Source organism: Chionomys nivalis, chromosome 15 (genome assembly GCF_950005125.1).
Source record: "Chionomys nivalis chromosome 15, mChiNiv1.1, whole genome shotgun sequence".
NCBI lineage: Eukaryota > Metazoa > Chordata > Mammalia > Rodentia > Cricetidae > Chionomys > Chionomys nivalis.
The window spans coordinates 21,039,603-21,059,301 of NC_080100.1; the positions used below are offsets into that span (position 1 = coordinate 21,039,603).

The window sequence follows — 19,699 nt, forward strand, 5'->3', positions numbered from 1 at the left end:
TGCCTCCCGAGTGCTGGGATTAAAGGCGTGCGCCACCACCGCCCGGCCAGGAAAATCAGTTCTTATAAGCACTCCTACTTAGCCCTCTTAAACCTAGTGTGGGGATCAAATTCAGGCACTAAGATATGGTAGGGAAGTAGCTTCAGCAGTTAAGAGTGTGTACTACTCTTGCAGAGGATCTGAGTTAGGGTCCCAGCATCCATATTTGGCAGTTCAACAATCCCCAGTAGCTCCAGTTTGAGGAGACCAGTGCCCTCTTTCGGTCTCTGCAGGCATGAGTGCATGCATACCCATAATTAAAAGGAAATACAACTGAAAACAAAAAAAATGTTTAATAAATGCTTCTTGTATGTCTGTAGGAAGCAGGTTTCTCCACGGGGACTCTTGAACTTCAGGGTCTCCCACGGCTGGTGACTGCTGTGCTCTCTGGGTCTTGGGGACTGAGAACCCGTCTGGGTTCCCCAGCATTTGACAGAAGCACAGGTCACTGGCTCTAGGGCCAGGCCTGACTTCTCTTAGGCTATGGTCTCCTAAGGATTTGAGAGGTCACAGAAGAGGAAGAGGAGGAGGAAGTAGAGAAGGAAGAGGGAGGATGACTTTTGTCAAATTTTGTTTGGTAGTTTGAAATTTTAATTTTGTGGTCATTGAGGATAGATTTGGTCTTTGACAAACTATGTTCTCAGTTCTGTTTTGTTTACCTTTAGTAGCTCCCTGGGCATAGTAAGCAATTAATAATGGCTGCTATTATTAGGATTCTGATGAAACAGATGGCTTCCACAAACACATTCTCCACTTCTGCCTTTCCTCATCTTCCAGACTGAGATCCATCTTCCTGCTGGATGCTATACACGTTTGCACCTTTGCCCAGTGGTGTGAGTTCTGCCAGATCCGCCTTTCCACCTTCTTCTCCACCTATTAAAATCCTATTTACACATTTAGGACCAGACTAATACCTTGTCTTCACATGAGATGGCTTCTGGTTGGAGTTCGTTGCCTCTTTCCTCTGCTTTGTTTTTCTGTACCCCATCCCTATGGGTGTTTACATGGTTTAAATCTCTTTCTCAAATTTGTTCTAGACTGTTGAAGACATTTCCAGTGTTCTCTATGGCTATTGTAGAGTTGTGCATGTACCGTGCACATAGTTCAAATGCAAGGTTTATAATGAGGATTCCTTTGAAATGCAGCTTATTATCACAAGACAGAGGTCCACTTCGTCTTCAAGCTATAAAGATGAAATCAAGAAAAGACAATGATACCTTCCTAGATGATTGACATTTACTATGTGAGGCAGGGACTGTGAAGCAGAAGGCTGTTCAGTGTCTCCGTGCCTCCGTTTCCTTACCAGTCAAATAGAAAGGATAATATGATGATTGAGTTTATAAATAACAAGTGCTTAAGATATCTATTATCCATCCATCATCTAAGTATTTATGTATGTATGTATGTATCTATCATCTATCTTTTCTTATTTATACTCAAAATACTCATTACACTTTACACATTTAGCATTGTTAAATGAGTAATTTTGATGATGCTGCCAATACAACACAGATATAAGCCCTCAAGTCCATGCAAACCACTTTCATCCTGGAGACAGGAAGGAAGTATCAGTAACCTTCAACTTTTAACCATGCTAACTTAGTCTGCACAGAGTCTATCCTCATGCCTTAATGCAACCTGCCATTTCAGGTCCGAGTAGCATAATAAATAGACTTGGCTCACCCCCATAGTGGAGGGTGAGATTGAATGTAAGTATGCATGGAAAGGAACAAGAACTTCCCTTTGCTTCTGCAGGGCCACAGATCCGGGGGCGTGATGACAATTGCAGTTCCGTGGTTATTCTAAGACAATTGCATCAACTGAGCTTGTCTGTCTCTCTCACATTTCAAAGGAACATGTGTCCAAAGGGACTCCTTCTTCTTTAATGATTTTGACGTTGTCACATTAGACCTAAGTGCAAAACTATGACAATGCCTCTTGCCTCAGCTGTCCAAAGTACCACGTAGGGACACATTGACACATTGCAGTGGAAAAGAGAGAATGGTCTCTTTATGGTGACTGGCTTGGAATTATAAATATTTTCATTTCCCCCGTAGGAGATGGCTCGTGGAAGCGAGGAGACAAACACGACTTTGAAGCTAAGCAGGCATACTCATCCCTCCAGACAGTCACCCTACTGAGGACCGTGAAACCTGAGTTTGAGAAGTTTTCCATGGAGGTGAAAAGTTCTGTTGAGAAACAAGGGCTCAATGAGGAGGATTACGTAAGTGCTTGATTATGAGCCTCGCCCTTCAGCATCCTGAAAACAGGCTTCCAATTAAACCAGAGGTGACAAAGTATCCCATTCTGAGCCATTCAGAAATTCCGAGTTCAAGTCTGAATATCACTGTTGCCTCGTGTGTGTGTGTGTGTGTGTGTGTGTGTTTTCCTGGCTGCTTCTCCTCTCCCCCACCCCCATCCTATCATTATTCCTGTCATTCGCTTACACTTCTCCTTTGCAACAGCTGTGTTTTCCTGGGGACCTGTAACGCAGAGCGGGGTGTCTGTAGACTCCCAGCGTTTACTAAGCAAGGAGGGTATTGGGAGGAGGCAGCTGAAGGCATGCCCAAGTTTTGCATGCCTAATTTGTCCAAACCTTGGTGGTGGAGATATTTTAGGTTTTGGAGGCTCTTTCTTTTGACAATCTGTGTCCTCTTCTTGGTTGGTCTCCTCCTGTCTCTTTCAGGGCACTGGGGTTTTTCGTCTGTGGCAAGATGCTTCCTACTTGGGAGTTCTAGGTCTTCCCACTCCAGTAGGGCTCTTGTTGCTAATTCATTTTAAAGAAGCCAAGTCCTAGGCTAAGGGTCAAGCCCCTCCCTGGGTGCTATTGTTCAGGCAGCCTTTGGCACTTTTAATTATGTTTCTGAGCTGTCCACAGTGTCGTAATGGTGAACCCTTACTTTCTTGGGACAAGATGAATACCAGGCTTTCGAGTTAGCAGGCTAGGGTGTGTGTGCTGGTCTGTCTTCCCCGCCAATAATGAAGACATAAAGGTATTTTATGTTTGCCTCTGTGTTATTTTACCTAATGGTCCATATTAGCTTTATTATTTGAAAACTCAGTGACAGTGTCGTTTTGTCTGGATTTCTCCCCAAAGTTGTTAAAGTTCAATTATTTCATCATATGCCATCTGACATTAATGAGACTCATTGGACAACAGTTGGCTTCTCAATATTCCTCTTGGATATTCTGGATTGTCACTTACTCTTGGTCAGAAAACTAAACCTCATTTCAATTATAGTCCAAGCAAAATTTCATTAAGGAGACATTGGTACTGCAGCAATCCTTCATATTTTCAAACCTGATTCTAGGGTTTTCTAAAGTGTTTGCATCTGTGAATTATAGTCCTGCCTCTCCATGCTGTATTTAACTTTTAAAATAAATACAATTTATAATTAAGTAGAAATTGAGATAATTATAATAATTTATTCTAATTTTGAAACATTTTACTTTTCTTGTTTTTTTTTCTGAGTCAAACCCAGGGTTGTATGTGTGTGTCTGTGTGTGTGTGTGTATGTGTGTGTGTGTTCCACCACCCACCCGTCCACTTTCCTTTTTCATGTAGTGCTATTGAGTACCAGTTGCTCCTAAGGTTAAGTTGTGGGAGAGAGGAAAAGAAGCAGAGTCAGGAGCCTGGGCCCTCAAGGACTCTAGACCAGTGCCGTGGGAGACGCCTCATGGGTCTGAAGGCATCAGGCAGACCCAGCTTTCCTCCAGGTCCTTTAGCTTCTCATATTTGCATTCATGGGCTATGCTATTTGTGTGTTTAGAACCTCACTTCGCAGAGCCTAGCATGGGCTCTGCAGTTCTGTCTTTATCTCTTACCTAGCAAGTTTGGTGGCCCCATTAGCTCTCATCTGTGCTATGCTTTCCCCTACAATCACGTGGGTTGGTGAACCCATTAGTTCTCATCTGCACCACGCGCCCCCCCCCCAATAATCACATGCTCTCTGAGCAGGGTCTGATTTGTTTCCTTTCAATGCTTCTATTACTTAATGTTTATGCTAATGTGTCCATGGCTGAATTAAAGTTGTATTTGGTCGAATTAAATTATTAAATTAAGTATGGTGAATGAAAATAAAATATATTAAATTATAAGTTCTATGGCACTGGCGAGGATCCCAACATGGTCCTGAGTTGTCTGAACAGCTATAATGAAAGAGCACGCAACAGATTTTTATCTGTTTGTGTTGCTACAAATGGCATCTCTTTGTCCAGCGGATGCACAAAGCAAGGTGCTTACTATTGGGGGTTGAGAAGGTATCTAGACTGAGAAATTCTCTTTCATTTTTCTTTGGTGGCAGTTTTCTGCTTTTCTTAAATGACACGCTTTCTTAGGACAACTGAAGCAGAAAATGGCACAAGCACTAAGGATTGCACTGTCCAGCCTGAGAAAAGGATGTGTGCCTTTGGAGTTTTGTCTCAGCATTGGAAGCTGAAGAAAACCCCTGATCCAATTTTGTGTTTATTAGAGTCACATTCATATTAGCATGTTGCCAGAGCCCCTGTAAAAGTTATGATCTTTTCAAAAATGGAAATATATGAGATTAATTTTTTTTTAAACAAGCTGTACTTCAACATTGGAAGGACAGAATAACAATGACTTCTTTTAATAGTAAAATGATTTGACTATTTTAATGGTACAATGATTTATATTTTTGTGTACTAAACTTAGGTGGGTTAGTTCATTTTTTATGTGTGTGTGTGTGTGTGTGTGGGCATATGTGTGCTCAAGCATATGTGCCTGTGTGTATACATGTATGTTGAGGTCAGCGGTTAACGTGGGATGTCTTCCTTACTTTCCATCTTATGTTATTGAGACAGCACTTATCACGGAACCTGTTGCTTGTTGATTCAACTAGACTGCCTTCTGTAATCTGGGATTACAGGTACCTGTGGCTGGATTTTTACACGGGTACTGGAGGTTAGACTCAGGTCCTAAAGCTTTTGCGGTAAGAATTCCACCAAATGAGTCATCTCCATGGCTCCAACTAATACAACTTTGTTTTTGTAAAATTGGTCTTCATCTCCATTGCTTGCTCCCTCTTAAAAATATTAACACTCTAATTAAGAAAAACAGGGGAAAGAGAGTTATTTCCTGTTGAGGATGTGGCCCAAAGTAGGTTTCCTATGATCCATTGGAGGGCATGTATATGCAGGCAGCCATAACTGGATGAAGTAGGTTATAAAAAAAGACATGCAGTTGGGAAGAAGCATGCTTGAGATATGAGGAGATTAGAGGTGGGCGGGAGGCAGGTAGTATCATTTTTCATTGTGCATGTGTATGAAATTCACAAAAATGAAGGAAAACCGTGAAAAATAAATGGAGTGTAAGATGCCACACAGAGAGACACCTGCATGGGATGCCTGCTTTCTCCGTGGTCACATTTGGGGAAACTATGTACAAGATGACAGTCAGTTTACGGACACCGAGAAACTCACTCAGAATGCTCATCATTTCTTGTTTTATTTATGCTACTGTGTGTGGTAAGCTCTACGCTTTATCCCCTGTGTGGATTTTCATGTTTGAATTCCATCCAATTCCTTGCTTTTGTTTTTAATGTCTGAGACAGGATCTCATGTGGCCCAAGCTAGCTTTGAAATCACTATGTAGTTAAAGATGTCTTTGAGCTCCAGATATTCCTGCTTCAACCTTGCAAGTGCTGGGATTACAGGTGCTGTCCACCATACTTGGCTCTATGACTGCTGTGACGATCAGGTTCTTTATTCTATTGTGAAGTTTGATAAGAATGTCCTCCATAGACTCATATATTTGAATGCTTGGTGACTGGGGAGCAGCACTATTTGAAAGGATTAGAAGGATCCGGAGGTGTGCTTTTATTGATGTAGAGGTGACCTTGTTGGAGAAAGTGTGTCATTAGGGTTGGGTCTACAGTTTCAAAAGCCCATGCCAGGCAAGGTATTCTCTCTCTCTCTCTCTCTCTCTCTCTCTCTCTCTCTCTCTCTCTCTCTCTCCTCAGCCTACAGATCAGGATGTAACTCTTTGTTAGTCATGGCTCCAGTACTGCGTGTGTTGCCATCATCCCTGCTGTGATAATGATGGACTAAATCTCTGAAACTGTAATCAAACCCCCAATCAAATGCTTTCTTTTTAAGACTTGCGCTGGTCATAGTGTCTCTTCACAGCAATAGAACAGTGACTAAGACATGGTGACAAAATATCCAGCATAAGAAACTTAAGAAAGAAAGTTTATTTAGGCTCACCGGAACAGTCCATCATAGTGAAAAAAACATGGCAGGAGGACCACGGCAAGGCAGCAGGAGCACGGAGAGGCTGTGGGAACATGGTAAGGTAGTGTGGCAAGGCAGCTGGACACATGGTGCCCACAGTCAGGGAACAGAATAATCATTAAATTCTGGTGGTCAGTTTATTTTCTTTGTTATGCGTTCTGGGGAACCCAGACTGTGGGATGGCATTGCCCACATTTGGGGTATTTTTCACCTCAATTAACTCAGCCTAGAGAGAGACTCCTTTACAAGTATGTCCAGAGGCTTATCCCCTAGGTACTTCTAGCTTCTATTGAAGACTGTATCAATCAGATTAAAAGTGATGAATCACATCACTAGAATTTTCTTGTCTTAATCTTGCCCTCCTGAAGTAACTCCAGTCTTTCCTTCCCTGGTTCACACTTTGGGGAAGTATAATGGCTTGGCGAAACCTTTCAAGCCTAATCCTTTCAAATGTCACTGGGAACCTAGAAATGAGACCCCTGGATCAAACGTCCCTTCCTGATGTACCGAACTCTGGTGGGTGGTTGAAGGGTGCGTGTGTGATGTGACAGCAAATGGGATTGCGTAGGCTGGGCTGCCATTGGGATTGTGGGGGCTGAGCACCTGGGTAGTTGCTTAGTTAGTACTGCATGTGACTTAGATTCCATACATATTCTAGGTTAACATAATATTGCAAACACATATTGTCCTCTTGCTTGTGAACCTGCTAGAAGCCTGTGCCATTTCCATGTGTCATGCTTTAATGGGTCCCAGTGGCCATCACTGAAGGCAGTATGGTGCAGTGGTTAAATATGCATCTTTGAGTCCTAGGGTGTGGTGCTTGTCTGCAATATTAGCCCTTAGGGAGTAGAAGCAGGAGAAATTTCAATTTGAGGCCAGCCTTTGCTTCATGGTGAGACCTTATCTCAAACAAAATGAAGCAAGCAAAACATGGAGTTGCCCAAGTGTGGCCTTGCCTTTAAACAATTCTTATCCTGAACATATTCATGAACTCTGCCTTAGTTTATTGACTAGAACACGAAGAAAATAATGGGTAAAGTTGTTCAAAGACCCAGGAACTAATATAAGTAATATCCATCGCAATGCCAGGCATCTAGTAAGTATTTAGTGTGTGGTAACTGCTGCTGTCATTCTTACATTCCTAACTTGACGCTCCTGATGCCTCGCGCCCTCAGTGGTTCTACTTACCTTTCAGATCTCAAGCCAAATGCCACTTCCCCAGGATGGTTTGTCCTGACAGCCATTCCATGACCCTGTTCCTTTCTGTCAGAGTACACCTCTCAGGTGTGATTACACACTCGTGTGTGGGATTTTCTTGGTGGACTTTGGTTTCCGTCAAGCTCTGTGAGCAGGAACCATGCCTGGTTTTGCTCATGCTTGCGTTCTCCTCCTTGTATGCATGGCACATAGGAAGCAGATGACAAAGGTGACTGGTATAAGCTATTTTGCATCCACAATGCAAAAATTTTCAGCTCTGAAACTGTCTAAAATCTGAAACCTTGAGTGCTGGCTGGCATGACATCATAAATGGACGGCTCACATCTTGTGGTGGCTTGCATCAAAATGCAGGGACAGTCAAGATAATGTACAAAATTATCTTAAAGCCACATGTATAAGGTGTATAGGAATCATTTTATTTTTTATTTTATTTTTTTATTTTTATTTTTTTGGAATCATTTTATTTTGTAATTAGACTTGGATTCCACTTCCCAAAGAGTGTGTGTGTGTGTGTGTGTGTGTGTGCTTGTTTGTTTGTTTGTCTTAGGGGTTAAGAGCACTGCTTTCTCTCCAAGTTCAGTTCCCAGCAAATACATTTTTTGGCCCACAACCATCTGTAATGAGATCTGGTGCCCTCTTGAGGAAGAGACCTGGTCAGTCATCCTCATCAACATAGACCATGAAACCCAATATGGACAAGTTCAACAGAATTGCCATATACGGGCTGCCCATGCAAAAATATATCTATTTACCAAAACTGAAGAAAAAAAAAAAAACCAACTGAAACTCCAAATACTTATGGTCCTAAACATTTTAGGCAAAAGATACTCAACCTGTATCATGCTTACCATTTTTGTTATTACTGAACTTGGAAGACATCAACCCCAACCTCTTCTCATTCAAATGGTCAATACCTTTCCCACTATATATATTAGAGCAACAGTGCTCATCAGCAATGGTTCTGTGTATTGACCTTCTTAGGAATACAAAGCTTCACTAATACTGCAGGAAATGGTGTCAGGGTGGTAAAAGGGTCCACCAAAGGCATTCTGAAGACCCCTTGGGGTCACTAGTAACCCAGACTGACAAGTAATGTCCCATTGAAGAAGCCTTTGCGGCTCAAGGCCTTGCTCAGACAAGGTTTTGCCAAGCGCCTGCCTGGCCTTTCCATTGGTTTGTGTTGGGTCACCTATGTGTGCAGTGGCTCTCACTCAAGGGCATTTTAATGGAGCTGCCTGGTCTCTGCCCTAGGAGTGGTTCCAATTCCAGAGTGCTGGTATTTGGTTTTAGAATGCGCTGTGTGGTGGCCAAGCAGAGATTAGTTGTGTCCCCTGACTCTTGGGCCAGTGACTTTCTTTTTCCACTACATCAGTCTGATCCTTTTAACAACGCTGTGCCCAGTAAGGAGGCAAACTTATGACCCAAAGATTAAGTGTATCAGGCCCTCTGTCGAGCCTGGCTGGGTCCACAGGCTGAAGCATTGCCTTATCAATTTTCTTTACTCTTTCACGTTTGACAAAGTGTGGCTACGATTCGGTACCCTCTTCAGGGCAGTCACCCTCCCCCACTTTTTTTTCTGAAATGTTAACCATCATTTTCTCGATCATCAGAGGCTGTTTATTGAGTTCTCTGGGGAGCACAACTGTGACCCTTATCCTGGAAAATGAGTGCTCCCAGATGGAATCCCGACCCTCAGTGATGAGTGAGAATAAAATACCCACAGCCTTGAGCTCTGGAGTTCCCAGAAGAGATACTGCCTTGTGTCAGTACACAACAGATGTCATACACCTTAGCACTGCGACATACTGATGTAACTTGCAGCGGGCTGGACAGCCTTCCCCAGAAGAACAGCTGTAACAGTGGGCCCTGTCACAGGCTCTCAGGTTTCCATAAGCACATTAAAGAGTTGATAGTTTCCTGCCTTATTGTGTTTTTACTTTTGGTAGTTGCGTATCAGACTTTGGAAGCGAACAGGGTGTACATTTGGAGAGAGGAGTCAGTGTTTCATCTACGAGATCTGTATAGAAAAAAGGTGAAAAATTCCTGGGCTAGATGGTGGCTATGGCTGGTCAGTATACTATTTGTCCTGAGCCCTGTTTATTCACATGGATAAGAAGAATCCGTAAGTGTGCAGGCTTACACTGAAATAAAAATCATTTTCCCAGAAGAAAAGTGGAGAAAATGCTCAAGTACTATGTACTATTCTATTGGAGAAATCACTGGTTTTGTTTCTGAGATGAGATATTCACTCATTCCTCACCCATTCTTCATTCATTCTGGACTACTGAGTCAGCTGCCTTCCAAGACAGCTGCTCTCACTACTGTTTCTTAGGATGGTATGAGCCAGAGCTGCAGACGCTTCTTTGGACCTGGCAGCATCCCTGGGTTCTCCTTCCTGTAAATCCCACTCCTGGCCTCAATCCATTCTTCCTATTGTGTTTGGCACTTTTGAGACCTATTCACCCGCTGGCCCTTTAACAGTTGGCTTTCTCCTTGGGTGAACTTCCCCTTCTTTCCCTGATGCTGTTGTTTAAATAAAAATAACATGTAGCTTTCCAGATTGAAAGGACATGATACAACGAATGAGAAAAGTAGTGCATTCAATTAAAGATAATTTATAATACCATAAGAATTACAGACATACAAAAATTTCCCTCATCGTTCCTCCCTTCTGTGCTTTTGACTACACAGAGATGATTATTGTTAATGTTTTTTTTTGTGATGTTGCCTGCATGTTTTTAAAATAGATTATGTTGTTCTTGACATTAAAATTTTCTTCTTATATTTTGATTCCTGAAATGGAGAAAAGATTAAGTTATTTGACATACTCTTTCTCTGCTAGTATTTCCTTTTCCTTCTACACTCCCAATATTTTATGATTCTGTTTCTTGTTAAAGAGGTTTTCACAAAATAAAGTTTGAAGAAAAGCTAAAAAAAAGTTATTCAGAGGCCTTTTTTTCATTAAGTCCATATAAATACTTACAGCATAATCATATGTGTTTATGAGCACCTGCTGCTTCCCCAGTACCTTCTCTGGAGTTGAATGACAGTTTTCTTATTTGTTCTCATAGAGTTCTCACTATTCTATTTTTATTGCTTCAGTAAGAGATTTTATGTAATGATATTAGACTTTTAACCTTATTTTTCTGCTCCAGTTTGTAATAATTTTTTTTTAAATGTCAGTTTGGAGCTGTTCTTCAGTTCTCTCTTGCATTGTGTGACCCTTTTCTTAGATATCACATCTCCTTTCTTGTTCTTAAGATTCTTTTTTGTTTTGAAGAAAGAGGACATTAATGGTAAAAAATTTTGATACATTTCACATCACAAAACATTTTGTGTTATAATAATAATAATAATAATAATAATAATAATAATAATGCATCATTTAATTGACAGTTTAGCTGGGTATAAAATAATAGTTTGAAGATTATTTTTCCCACAAGACTTTGATGCAATCATTCTGTTGTTTTCTAGCTCTTATTGTTACCATTCTGATTCTTTTTTTTTCAATGCTATTTTCTTGTTCTCCTTAGAGGCTTTTAGTATTTTCTCTGAATGATTGATTATATCAGTGAGGATCTAGTTAGGAAAACAGAGCCTATGTCAGGCAATTTAGCAGGAGTTAAATAGAAGGAACAGAGTTTAAGGCATTAGAAGAGCTGAGATTCCAAATGAAATAGAAAAGCAAGTCAGAGATTAGAAATAAGAAAAGTCACTAGAATCCCTAGTGACTAGAAGGACCAAGGAAGAGAGACTTTTAGTAGGATCTCAAAGTTAGGACTGCCTACAAAAGCTGGGATGGAATAAATGCAGTCTTTGACAGAGGTATTACTCCAGGCAAAGAAAGAGTGAGGGAGACATATCCTGGCTTTCTTCTTCCTCCTGGTTCTGTTCTCCTGCCTGTGTTCCATGTTGACTGAGGTAACTGGAGCCATATGACAGTGAAATGCAGCCACAAGGAGTCATCTCTCTATGGTGTAGAGCAAAGTGAAGCAGAGGGAGGAAGGGAAGTGAATTTGAGAACAGACAAACAGAAAACTGGACTGATGGGTGATCTGGAAATTTACAATGATGGGTTCTGGGGTGAGCTTGTTTGTTTATCTATTGCTGTTTTATATTTTGTTGTTTGGAGACATTGTATCCCCAACTGGGCTGGAACTCTCTATGAAGCTTAGACTGGTTTGGAATTTGTAGCAAGCTTACCATCTTAGCCCTCTGAATGCTGGGGTTAGAGGTGTGAGCCACCATGCTGGGCTTGGTGTGGGTATTTCAAAATCTTGCTTCTGTGACTTTAGCACCCTCTTCTGTACCTCATAGAACCAAGTGTTAGCCATCATTAGCTGGTTCTGTTATTTTCTCTCAAAGCAAGTGTTATTTTCCAATTCTGCCTTTTCCTTTTCCTTTCTGAGGGGTTACCTAAATTTTATCTTCCAAACTACTGGATTCTAAAATGTCTGCTGTATTTTTGATTTTCAAGGGTTTTCTAGGTGGCTGTGGTGGTGCCGGTCCATGACCCTGGTACTTGAGAAACCAGACAGGAGGATCACTACAAGTTCCAGGTCAGCCTGGGTGACGTAGTGAGTTCTGGGCCAGTCAAGACTGTGGTAGAAGACACTGTCTTCAAGAAGAAAAATAAAAAAAAAAAAATTAGAAAAAAGAAAGACAAACTGTTAAATTGAAGCTCTGGCTACTGGGAATCTGCTGCTGCTAATGTAATAAACCAATCAAATCGAATTAATAAATCAAGGTTTAATCTGAACAAAGCATTCCTGGTGGCCCCAGGGGAAGATGAGAGAACCACGAGGGGAACCCATGAGGTGGGGACTTTTAATGCCCTCTAAGGTGGAGCCACTGATGGTGGACTTTTTCAGGGGCAGAGTCTGGACTGAGGCAGCTCCCAGGAGGGGCCCGCTGCTTAGCACCCTGAGAGTGGGATCCATAACGGGCCATGCTGGAGATCCCACACATCCCAACGTTTTTGGTCAGATACGGATGCCAATAGAGCTTCCACCTAAACATCGCAGACTCCTAGGGTATAGGGGTGTGGGTTCAAGTTTGACTTCTTCCTGCTGACAAGGGATTATGTGGGGAGGGGGAGACAGGAGTCAGTGGGCTCACACTCAGCAGGAGGTGAGGGTGGAGAAGCATTCAGTTAACTGTCCCCATAGAGACATCAGGCATCTGTTTCTTGAGGGAGCTGAGAAACAGGTTGCTAGCTGAAAACATGGATGGCTAACACTTGTCCTAGTTGTAATGACAGAAGCATCCATTCTTTTCTCTTGTCTTCTGAGTGACTCTCAAATTCAAAACAGCGCCTTGACTTTGATTCTTGCATAGCCAAGCTCGTCTCCCTAGTATCCCTATCCCTTCCATTAATTCTAGAGCATACGCTTTATTTATTTAGATGTCTAAAGATGGGGCTTATTTTGTAATTGATGATCTGTCATAATTTACTAGGTAATCTAGATAAACAAATGACATTCTTGCTTTTGGTTTTTCAAAACAGGATTTCTCTATGTAGATCTGGCTGTTCTGGAACTCACTCTGTAGACCAGGCTGGCCTAGAACTCACAGAGATCCACCGGCCTCTGCCTCCCTGAGTGCTATGACATTCTTTCTGATAACTGATAGTGTTTTACATTTGTTGAGATGGGATTCTTCCTGTCCTTTTCATTGTTTTAGTAATCTTACGTTGCCTATTTCTTTTAGGTTCTTATCTGTCGCCATCTTACTAAACATTTATCTTTTTGTCTTTCATATCAGAAGCATTTCTTAGATGCTGTTCTGCTTCTATTTCTGAGTACCTCCTTCAGCACTCCCCAGGGCTCTAAATATCTATCAACCTGTATAACGGTGGACTGTATTGTAGTTCCATGGAATAGCTTAGCTATTCTAAAGAATTATCCCAAATGCTACCACTCTGGGTACATTTTCTCTCAGATTGGTCAATTTTATTAAAAGAATTCTCTTCTGAGCCCTTCCGGAAAGTCATTAGGCCATATTACCTACTGGAAGCCAGGAAGGAGTGTCACCTAAGAGCCCAGACTGAACGACTTTTAACATCATTCTCAACTTTGTCTGCTCCAGCATACTCTTCCACACCTGTGTCTTCATCAGTGACACCCCTGTCTTCTGCCAGGATGGGGAGGAACAGTTTCTTCCCTGTGTAAGCTTGGGGAAGGATCTGACTCTCTCTCTCTCTCTCTCTCTCTCTCTCTCTCTGTGCATGTATGTGGAGGTGCATTATATGCGCACAGCTGCATGTAAAGCCAGAGGCAACCTGTGATATCATTCTTTAGGTGCCATCCACCTGGTATTTGGAGGCAGGGTTTTTCATTGGCCTGGAACTGGCCAAGTGGGCTAGACCAGCTAGCCAGAAAGCCCTAGAGATTTCTTTGCTTTCTTTGTCATGCTTGGCTGTTTTACCCGGATTCTTGGGATTAAACCCAAGTCCATATACTTGCAAGGCAAGTGATGTACTTATTTAAAAGTTAAACATTTTTTTTTTTTTTTTGCAAGAGAGTCTGATGCTTGGCAGTGTTTAGGGATGGGGTGGGTTGGGGTGGGGTGTCCTGGGGCAAGCTTCCTATCCCTGGTCTCCCTCTGGTGCTCAGGGTTAAATGTGGGGCTGGGGAATGGGAAGCTTACCTAGGCACACTATTTGAGAGAGTCAGGGTTTAATAAATAATTGATTAAAGAGATTAGGTACAACATATTGGAATATTCAAGATATTGAAAAATAGTACCTTAATATCCTGGAGGGGGAAGGCCCAGTCACCTCAGAGGGTCTTCTCATTTCCAGATCTCTAAAGCCCAAAGTGTTTTCTAACTAGTCTTAGTTTAAAAATCTGTATCATTGTCATTATCATAGTATGGAATTTGTTTATTCTTCATTGTAAAATCATCTCCCAGTCACCACACTCACAGGCATTATAGGTTTGCACAACACACACACACACACACACACACACACACGCATGCACGCACCCTGCTGTAGAATTTTTATTATAGTCACCATATGCACAGGTCACTGTAGGCTTCCACACCCACAGACACCACTGCGGAGAATTTTATTACTGTAGTGTTCTACTGTCTATAACGCTACATCTGAAAAGCTTCTTGGAAGTATTATTCTGGATTTAAAGTATACAGAAATATTATTCTGGATTTAAAGTATACAGAGCCAGCTTTTCTTAGCTCTAAGCTGGCCGCCAGCCCTTACTATTTAACTGCGAAGGCAAACCCCAGTGTTGGGCACATGTATCAAGGAATTGCAATGTTCTCTGTTTAGTTAGAATTTGCAAAGACACAGCGGCAAGGCTTGCAGATGTAGAATGAAAGCCTAATTTTAAAGACTGGATCAAGAGTCCTCTGATTAAGTACAGCCACAGCTTCTTCTGGAGACCAGAGTGATCCCCAGGATCCATCTGGTGGAAGGACTCTTTCAAACTGTCCTGATTTCCATACATGCAGCATGGCTTGTGTGTGTCTCCTCACAAACAAACAAACAAATGAACATCAAAAGAAAAAAATAAAAGAATATGTAGTGTCCATTTTAAAGCAAAACAATTATGGATCCTTAATGCTTTGGGGTTCAGATTGAGCTTTACAGTTTTCAGTGTGCTCTGTCTTTAACTTGGGGTAGAATTCGGTAAATACTATTTTTATTTATAACCAGGCATTCTGAGTAGGAGGTGATGGTATAACCTGGGGTATTTGCTCATTCGTGGTTAGCAGGCTACCCATAGCTTGATTTTTCTCCTTATTTAAAAGCCCAAAATTTGACTAATTAAGCAAACACTTAAGGAGAGTCTGATGCTTGGCAGTGTTTTGGGGTGGGGTGGAGTGGGGTGGGGTGTCCTGGGGCAAGCTTCCTACCCCAGGTCTCCCGCTGGTGCTCACAAATGCATTGTGGGGCTGAAGAAGCTTATCTAGGCACAGGGTTTGAAAGAGGCAGAATTTAATAAATAATTGTTTAAAGAGGCTAGGTGCGACATATTGGGACATCCAGGATGTTGAAGAAAGTTCCCTAATTTCTCTGAGGGGAAGACCTAGCCACTGTAGTATTTGACCTAAGTTGTGTTTTGACATTGATTTCACACAGAAGCTGTGCAGGAAGTGACCTAATTGAAAATTTATCAGATGGTTAAAAAAAATCTTGACGAGACATTTCAAACTGGCATCTTGTCTCAGATCACTTAATTAGATTGAAGATTTAAAAAGTTAGGTCCTCAGCCAAACGAATGAAAGAGAAAAAAATGCAGCCGATGCAAGATGTATTTGCCCCACTTCTGGCAATGCTCTGCGCACTCAAGCCTTTCTCCAAGGTTGCATCGGAATAGAAGGGGGTGCCCTCTTCCCTTGCTCTCACCCCTTTCTCCACAGTCAGCCAGGAAATAGTTTGTCCCAATGAAAAGGCCTTTTCAGGCACAAGAGGGCCTTGCTAATTTTATTTGTGAGAATAAAATCAAACCTCAAGTTTTTTTTTTTTAACAGTATAAGAATGATGAGTCTGCATGCCACCATTTTAATAAGATTAATTTTATTAGGGAAATGTAATCAGGAGGACGGAGGCATTGTGAGGGGTTCTCTCTAGCTAAAGAAATATTGGTTGGCCTTCAAAGCCTTTAAATGAAGATATATTGAACTTTAAAAAATCACTTTCATTTTCTTAAAAAATTGTTTTAAATTATCTGGTCAGCTTTGAAATAGCATTGAATAACACTAATAGACTATTTGAAGAAATTGGAATATCTGGATTATATTGTTTTTGAGTATAAATAAAAATTCATTTTATTGTGATTATTACACATCGGTGGCTTTCTAACTGTAAAAAGCTATTGATCTAGCATACTCTAAAAATGTTTAACAAAGAGGCATGGGGCTTATGCAAAAGGACTTCCAAGCCAAAAGTCCTATTTCATCCCTTTGAAGGGCAATCTCTGCTTTGTGTTGTTGTTAGTATGTGTGGTGATTCAACTAACTTGAGCCTCAAAGACATCTTGTAGCAATGGTGACACCACCCTCAAATATTCAGAAATGGACTAGCATCAAGGTGTGCAAAACCATTTGCAACTGAAAGGCTCAAGTGAAATAGTATTGTGGTGTGCAAACCTATTCATGACTGAATGGCTAAGGAGTTTCTTCTTTTAGAAGTGCATGCCAGCCAGGCGGTGGTGGCGCACGCCTTTAATCCCAGCACTCGGGAGGCAGAGGCAGGCGGATCTCTGTGAGTTCGAGGCCAGCCTGGTCTACAAGAGCTAGTTCCAGGATAGGCTCCAAAACCACAGAGAAACCCTGTCTCGAAAAACCAAAAAAAAAAAAAAAAAAAAAAAAAAAAAAAAAAAAAAAAAAAAAAAAAAAAAAAAAAAAGAAGTGCATGCCAGCTCATCTGGACAAATTCGTCACAACTGAAATACAATGTTAATTCTTTTTAAAGAAGTCTGATCACCTCAAACCCATTCTGTAGACCCAAGATGAGTTGACCTGTAGGAAGAAGTGTATCAACCTGAAGAACTGAGTGTGGGAAGGACTTGGAGAGAAATATTAGAGGATGGAGCTCAGCTTGTTTTCTTTTTTCCTGCATTTCCCATCTTTTCTATAAACCCTTCTTGTAACCCTTCTTCACTTGGTGAGGATTCCTTTACACCAAATATCAGGGCTGTAGATTAGCTTCTCCAGGAGACTGCCTTTAAAGGGGGCCTCTGGAAAAAGCAAATGAATCTAGAGGTAGTATCGTGATGTTCTTTGAATGTCAGGGCTTCTCCCTTATGGGAGTGAACTACACACAGAGCCACCCAATGGCAAGAGGAATCATGGTATTTTCATAATTTAACTCTTCTTACACAAAATTTTGATTTTAACTCAGTGTCACAGCAAAAATAACTCTGCATCTCAAATTACCTGGCCGGAGCTAGAAGGGAATGCAGAATGCCATACGTTCAGACTTTCAATTTGACAGGCCACATCCAACTTCTTTGGCCACTTGCCTGACAGAAGACTCTGATATTGGATGCTGACAGCATCCACAGGGTTTGTAGCGATAGGCCAAAGAGCTGACTCATGAGGCCTAACCATTGATGCTGATGTCTGCATGGATACATGTAGTGGGGGAGCCCACGGTTGTGGTTCCATAATGTTGGTTGACCTTGTTCAACTCCTGTTTAGATCGTCATGTTTGTGAGACTTTATGGGTGTAGCTCCTAGGAGACACAGTCTTGCAGCAAACTCTCAGTGTCTCTGGCTCTTACAATCTCTCTGCCCCTTCTTCCACAATGATCCCTGAACCATGTTAACATGGAAGAGGTTGGCGGAAATCTAGGAATCTCAACCCTATACAAAGGGTTATAGGCTACTAAGGAATGAGGAGAGTGGGGGAAATAGTCTTCCCTAGGGAAGAGCAAACCAATGGGCTTTTTAATACCAAATGGTCAGACCTAAAAACATGCATACAAGTAACATTATACACACCAACTGGCTTGTAATTATGTATTTAGGAATACATACATGCATACATATATACATGTGTAACAACAATTAATGAAAACAGGGGGTATATGGGAGTGTTTGATGATGGAATATATTATAATCTCAAAAAGCAAAAGAAATAACTTTGAGAAGTTAGTTAATGGGTGTGATGGCCATTTTTAATTGCTATTTTGACACAAGGTAGACTTACTCGAGAAGGGAGAACCAGTGAGGAATTGGCTAGATTGGATTGGCCTGTGGGCATGCCTCTGAGGGATTGTCTTAACTGTGTCATTTGATGTGGGAAGAGCCAGCCTGAAAGTGGGCAGCACCATCCCCTAGGTCCTGACTGTCTAGCTAAGAGAGGAAGCTGAGCTGAGCACAACTGTGCATGCATCCATTGCTCTCTTTTGACTGTGGACGGAACATGACCAGTTTTCTTAAGCTCCAGCCACTGTGACATCCCTGATACAGATGAACCACTGGATCCTGGTGGACCACAATCTGGAATTCTGAGTTTAACAGTCCCTGCCCTCCCCCCATTTTGCTTTTGTTAGGGTATTTTTTTCTATTGTCATTTGCCTTTTTCTTTTTTTAAATTGATTTTTATTGAGTTATACATTTTTCTCTGCTCCTCTCCCTTTCTCTCCCCTCCTCCCATGGTCCCCATGCTCCCAATTGACTCAGGAGATCTTGTCTTTTTCTACTTCCCATGTAGATTAGATCCATGTATTTTTTTTTTTTATTACAGTAACAGAAATGAAATGAAGACAATGGCATTAACACAGCCAATGACGTAAGGGCACCTGTGTGCCAGAGACTTTAATCTGTTAAATGGATAAAATCATAATAAATTACTCTCGGGAGTTATGAAACATGATTGGAAAGGGATTTTATAACTTTAAGTGCACTGAGTGAGGGTGTCCAAAGGAAACAGCCCAGCAGTTGTAAGGAGAACATCCCCGGGCCCTGCAAGCAGCATGTAGGGGCTGTTTTAAGTGACATCTTTTCTGAGATCCAGCAAATTGTTAAATAGGAAGAAGAGAATACCATACTACTGAAGAGCCAACCTTCTTAACCAGCTTGCAATTAGACACTGGGTTGAGCCTTAGGATTACTATGAATTAGTCTGTATGTCCTCGTCCCCCATGGAGTAAGCTTGTTTCATGTGATCATGATCTAAAGATGTTGGCCCCATAGCTGTGATTAGAAGTAGGGATTTTTATTTTTGGTATAAAAATTTGACTTTGGCTTTAATTTGACCTCTACCAATTACCTCTTCCACTCTGCTGTCTCTATGGGGAGTGAAGTCAGATATCTGTGCTTCTATTCTATCCTGAAGATCTTAAAGAGACTGGAATTATTTATTTAGAAGTCCTGGATCATATTAACATTTTAATTTGAGCCATTTAATAGTATAGACCCCATCCACCTTAGTCTTTGGGCTTTTTCCTTTTCTGTACTCAGTGGTGACATATATTTATGACAGTCACTCCTTGAATTGACTGAGGGCTCTCCTTATTTATTGGGTGCCCTCTGAGTGAGTGTACCTTTGCACTGACTGACCGCTTGGCCTGTGTGCCACCAGGAGTATGTAGTTGAGATGTTTGTTGACTGAGCCTCCGTGAACACCCTCAAACACTTACCTAACTCCTCCTTGAGACAAAGTGTTGTTCTCGATCCTCTGAGGACAGCCCAGTGCCTGCGCAGGTGGCTTTTGATG

General features: G+C 41.6%; 1 protein-coding gene across 3 annotated transcripts in view; it reads left to right on the forward strand.

Annotated features, from left to right (window-relative positions):
- The window catches only part of Npr3 (natriuretic peptide receptor 3), a 64,779-nt gene that overhangs the window by 20,022 nt on the left and 25,058 nt on the right, over positions 1-19,699 (forward strand). For all 3 annotated transcript variants that reach the window (XM_057789594.1, XM_057789590.1, XM_057789593.1), the window contains exon 3: positions 2,097-2,263. In XM_057789594.1, coding sequence (XP_057645577.1) covers positions 2,097-2,263 — 167 coding nt within the window. The remainder of the gene's footprint in view (positions 1-2,096; positions 2,264-19,699) is intronic.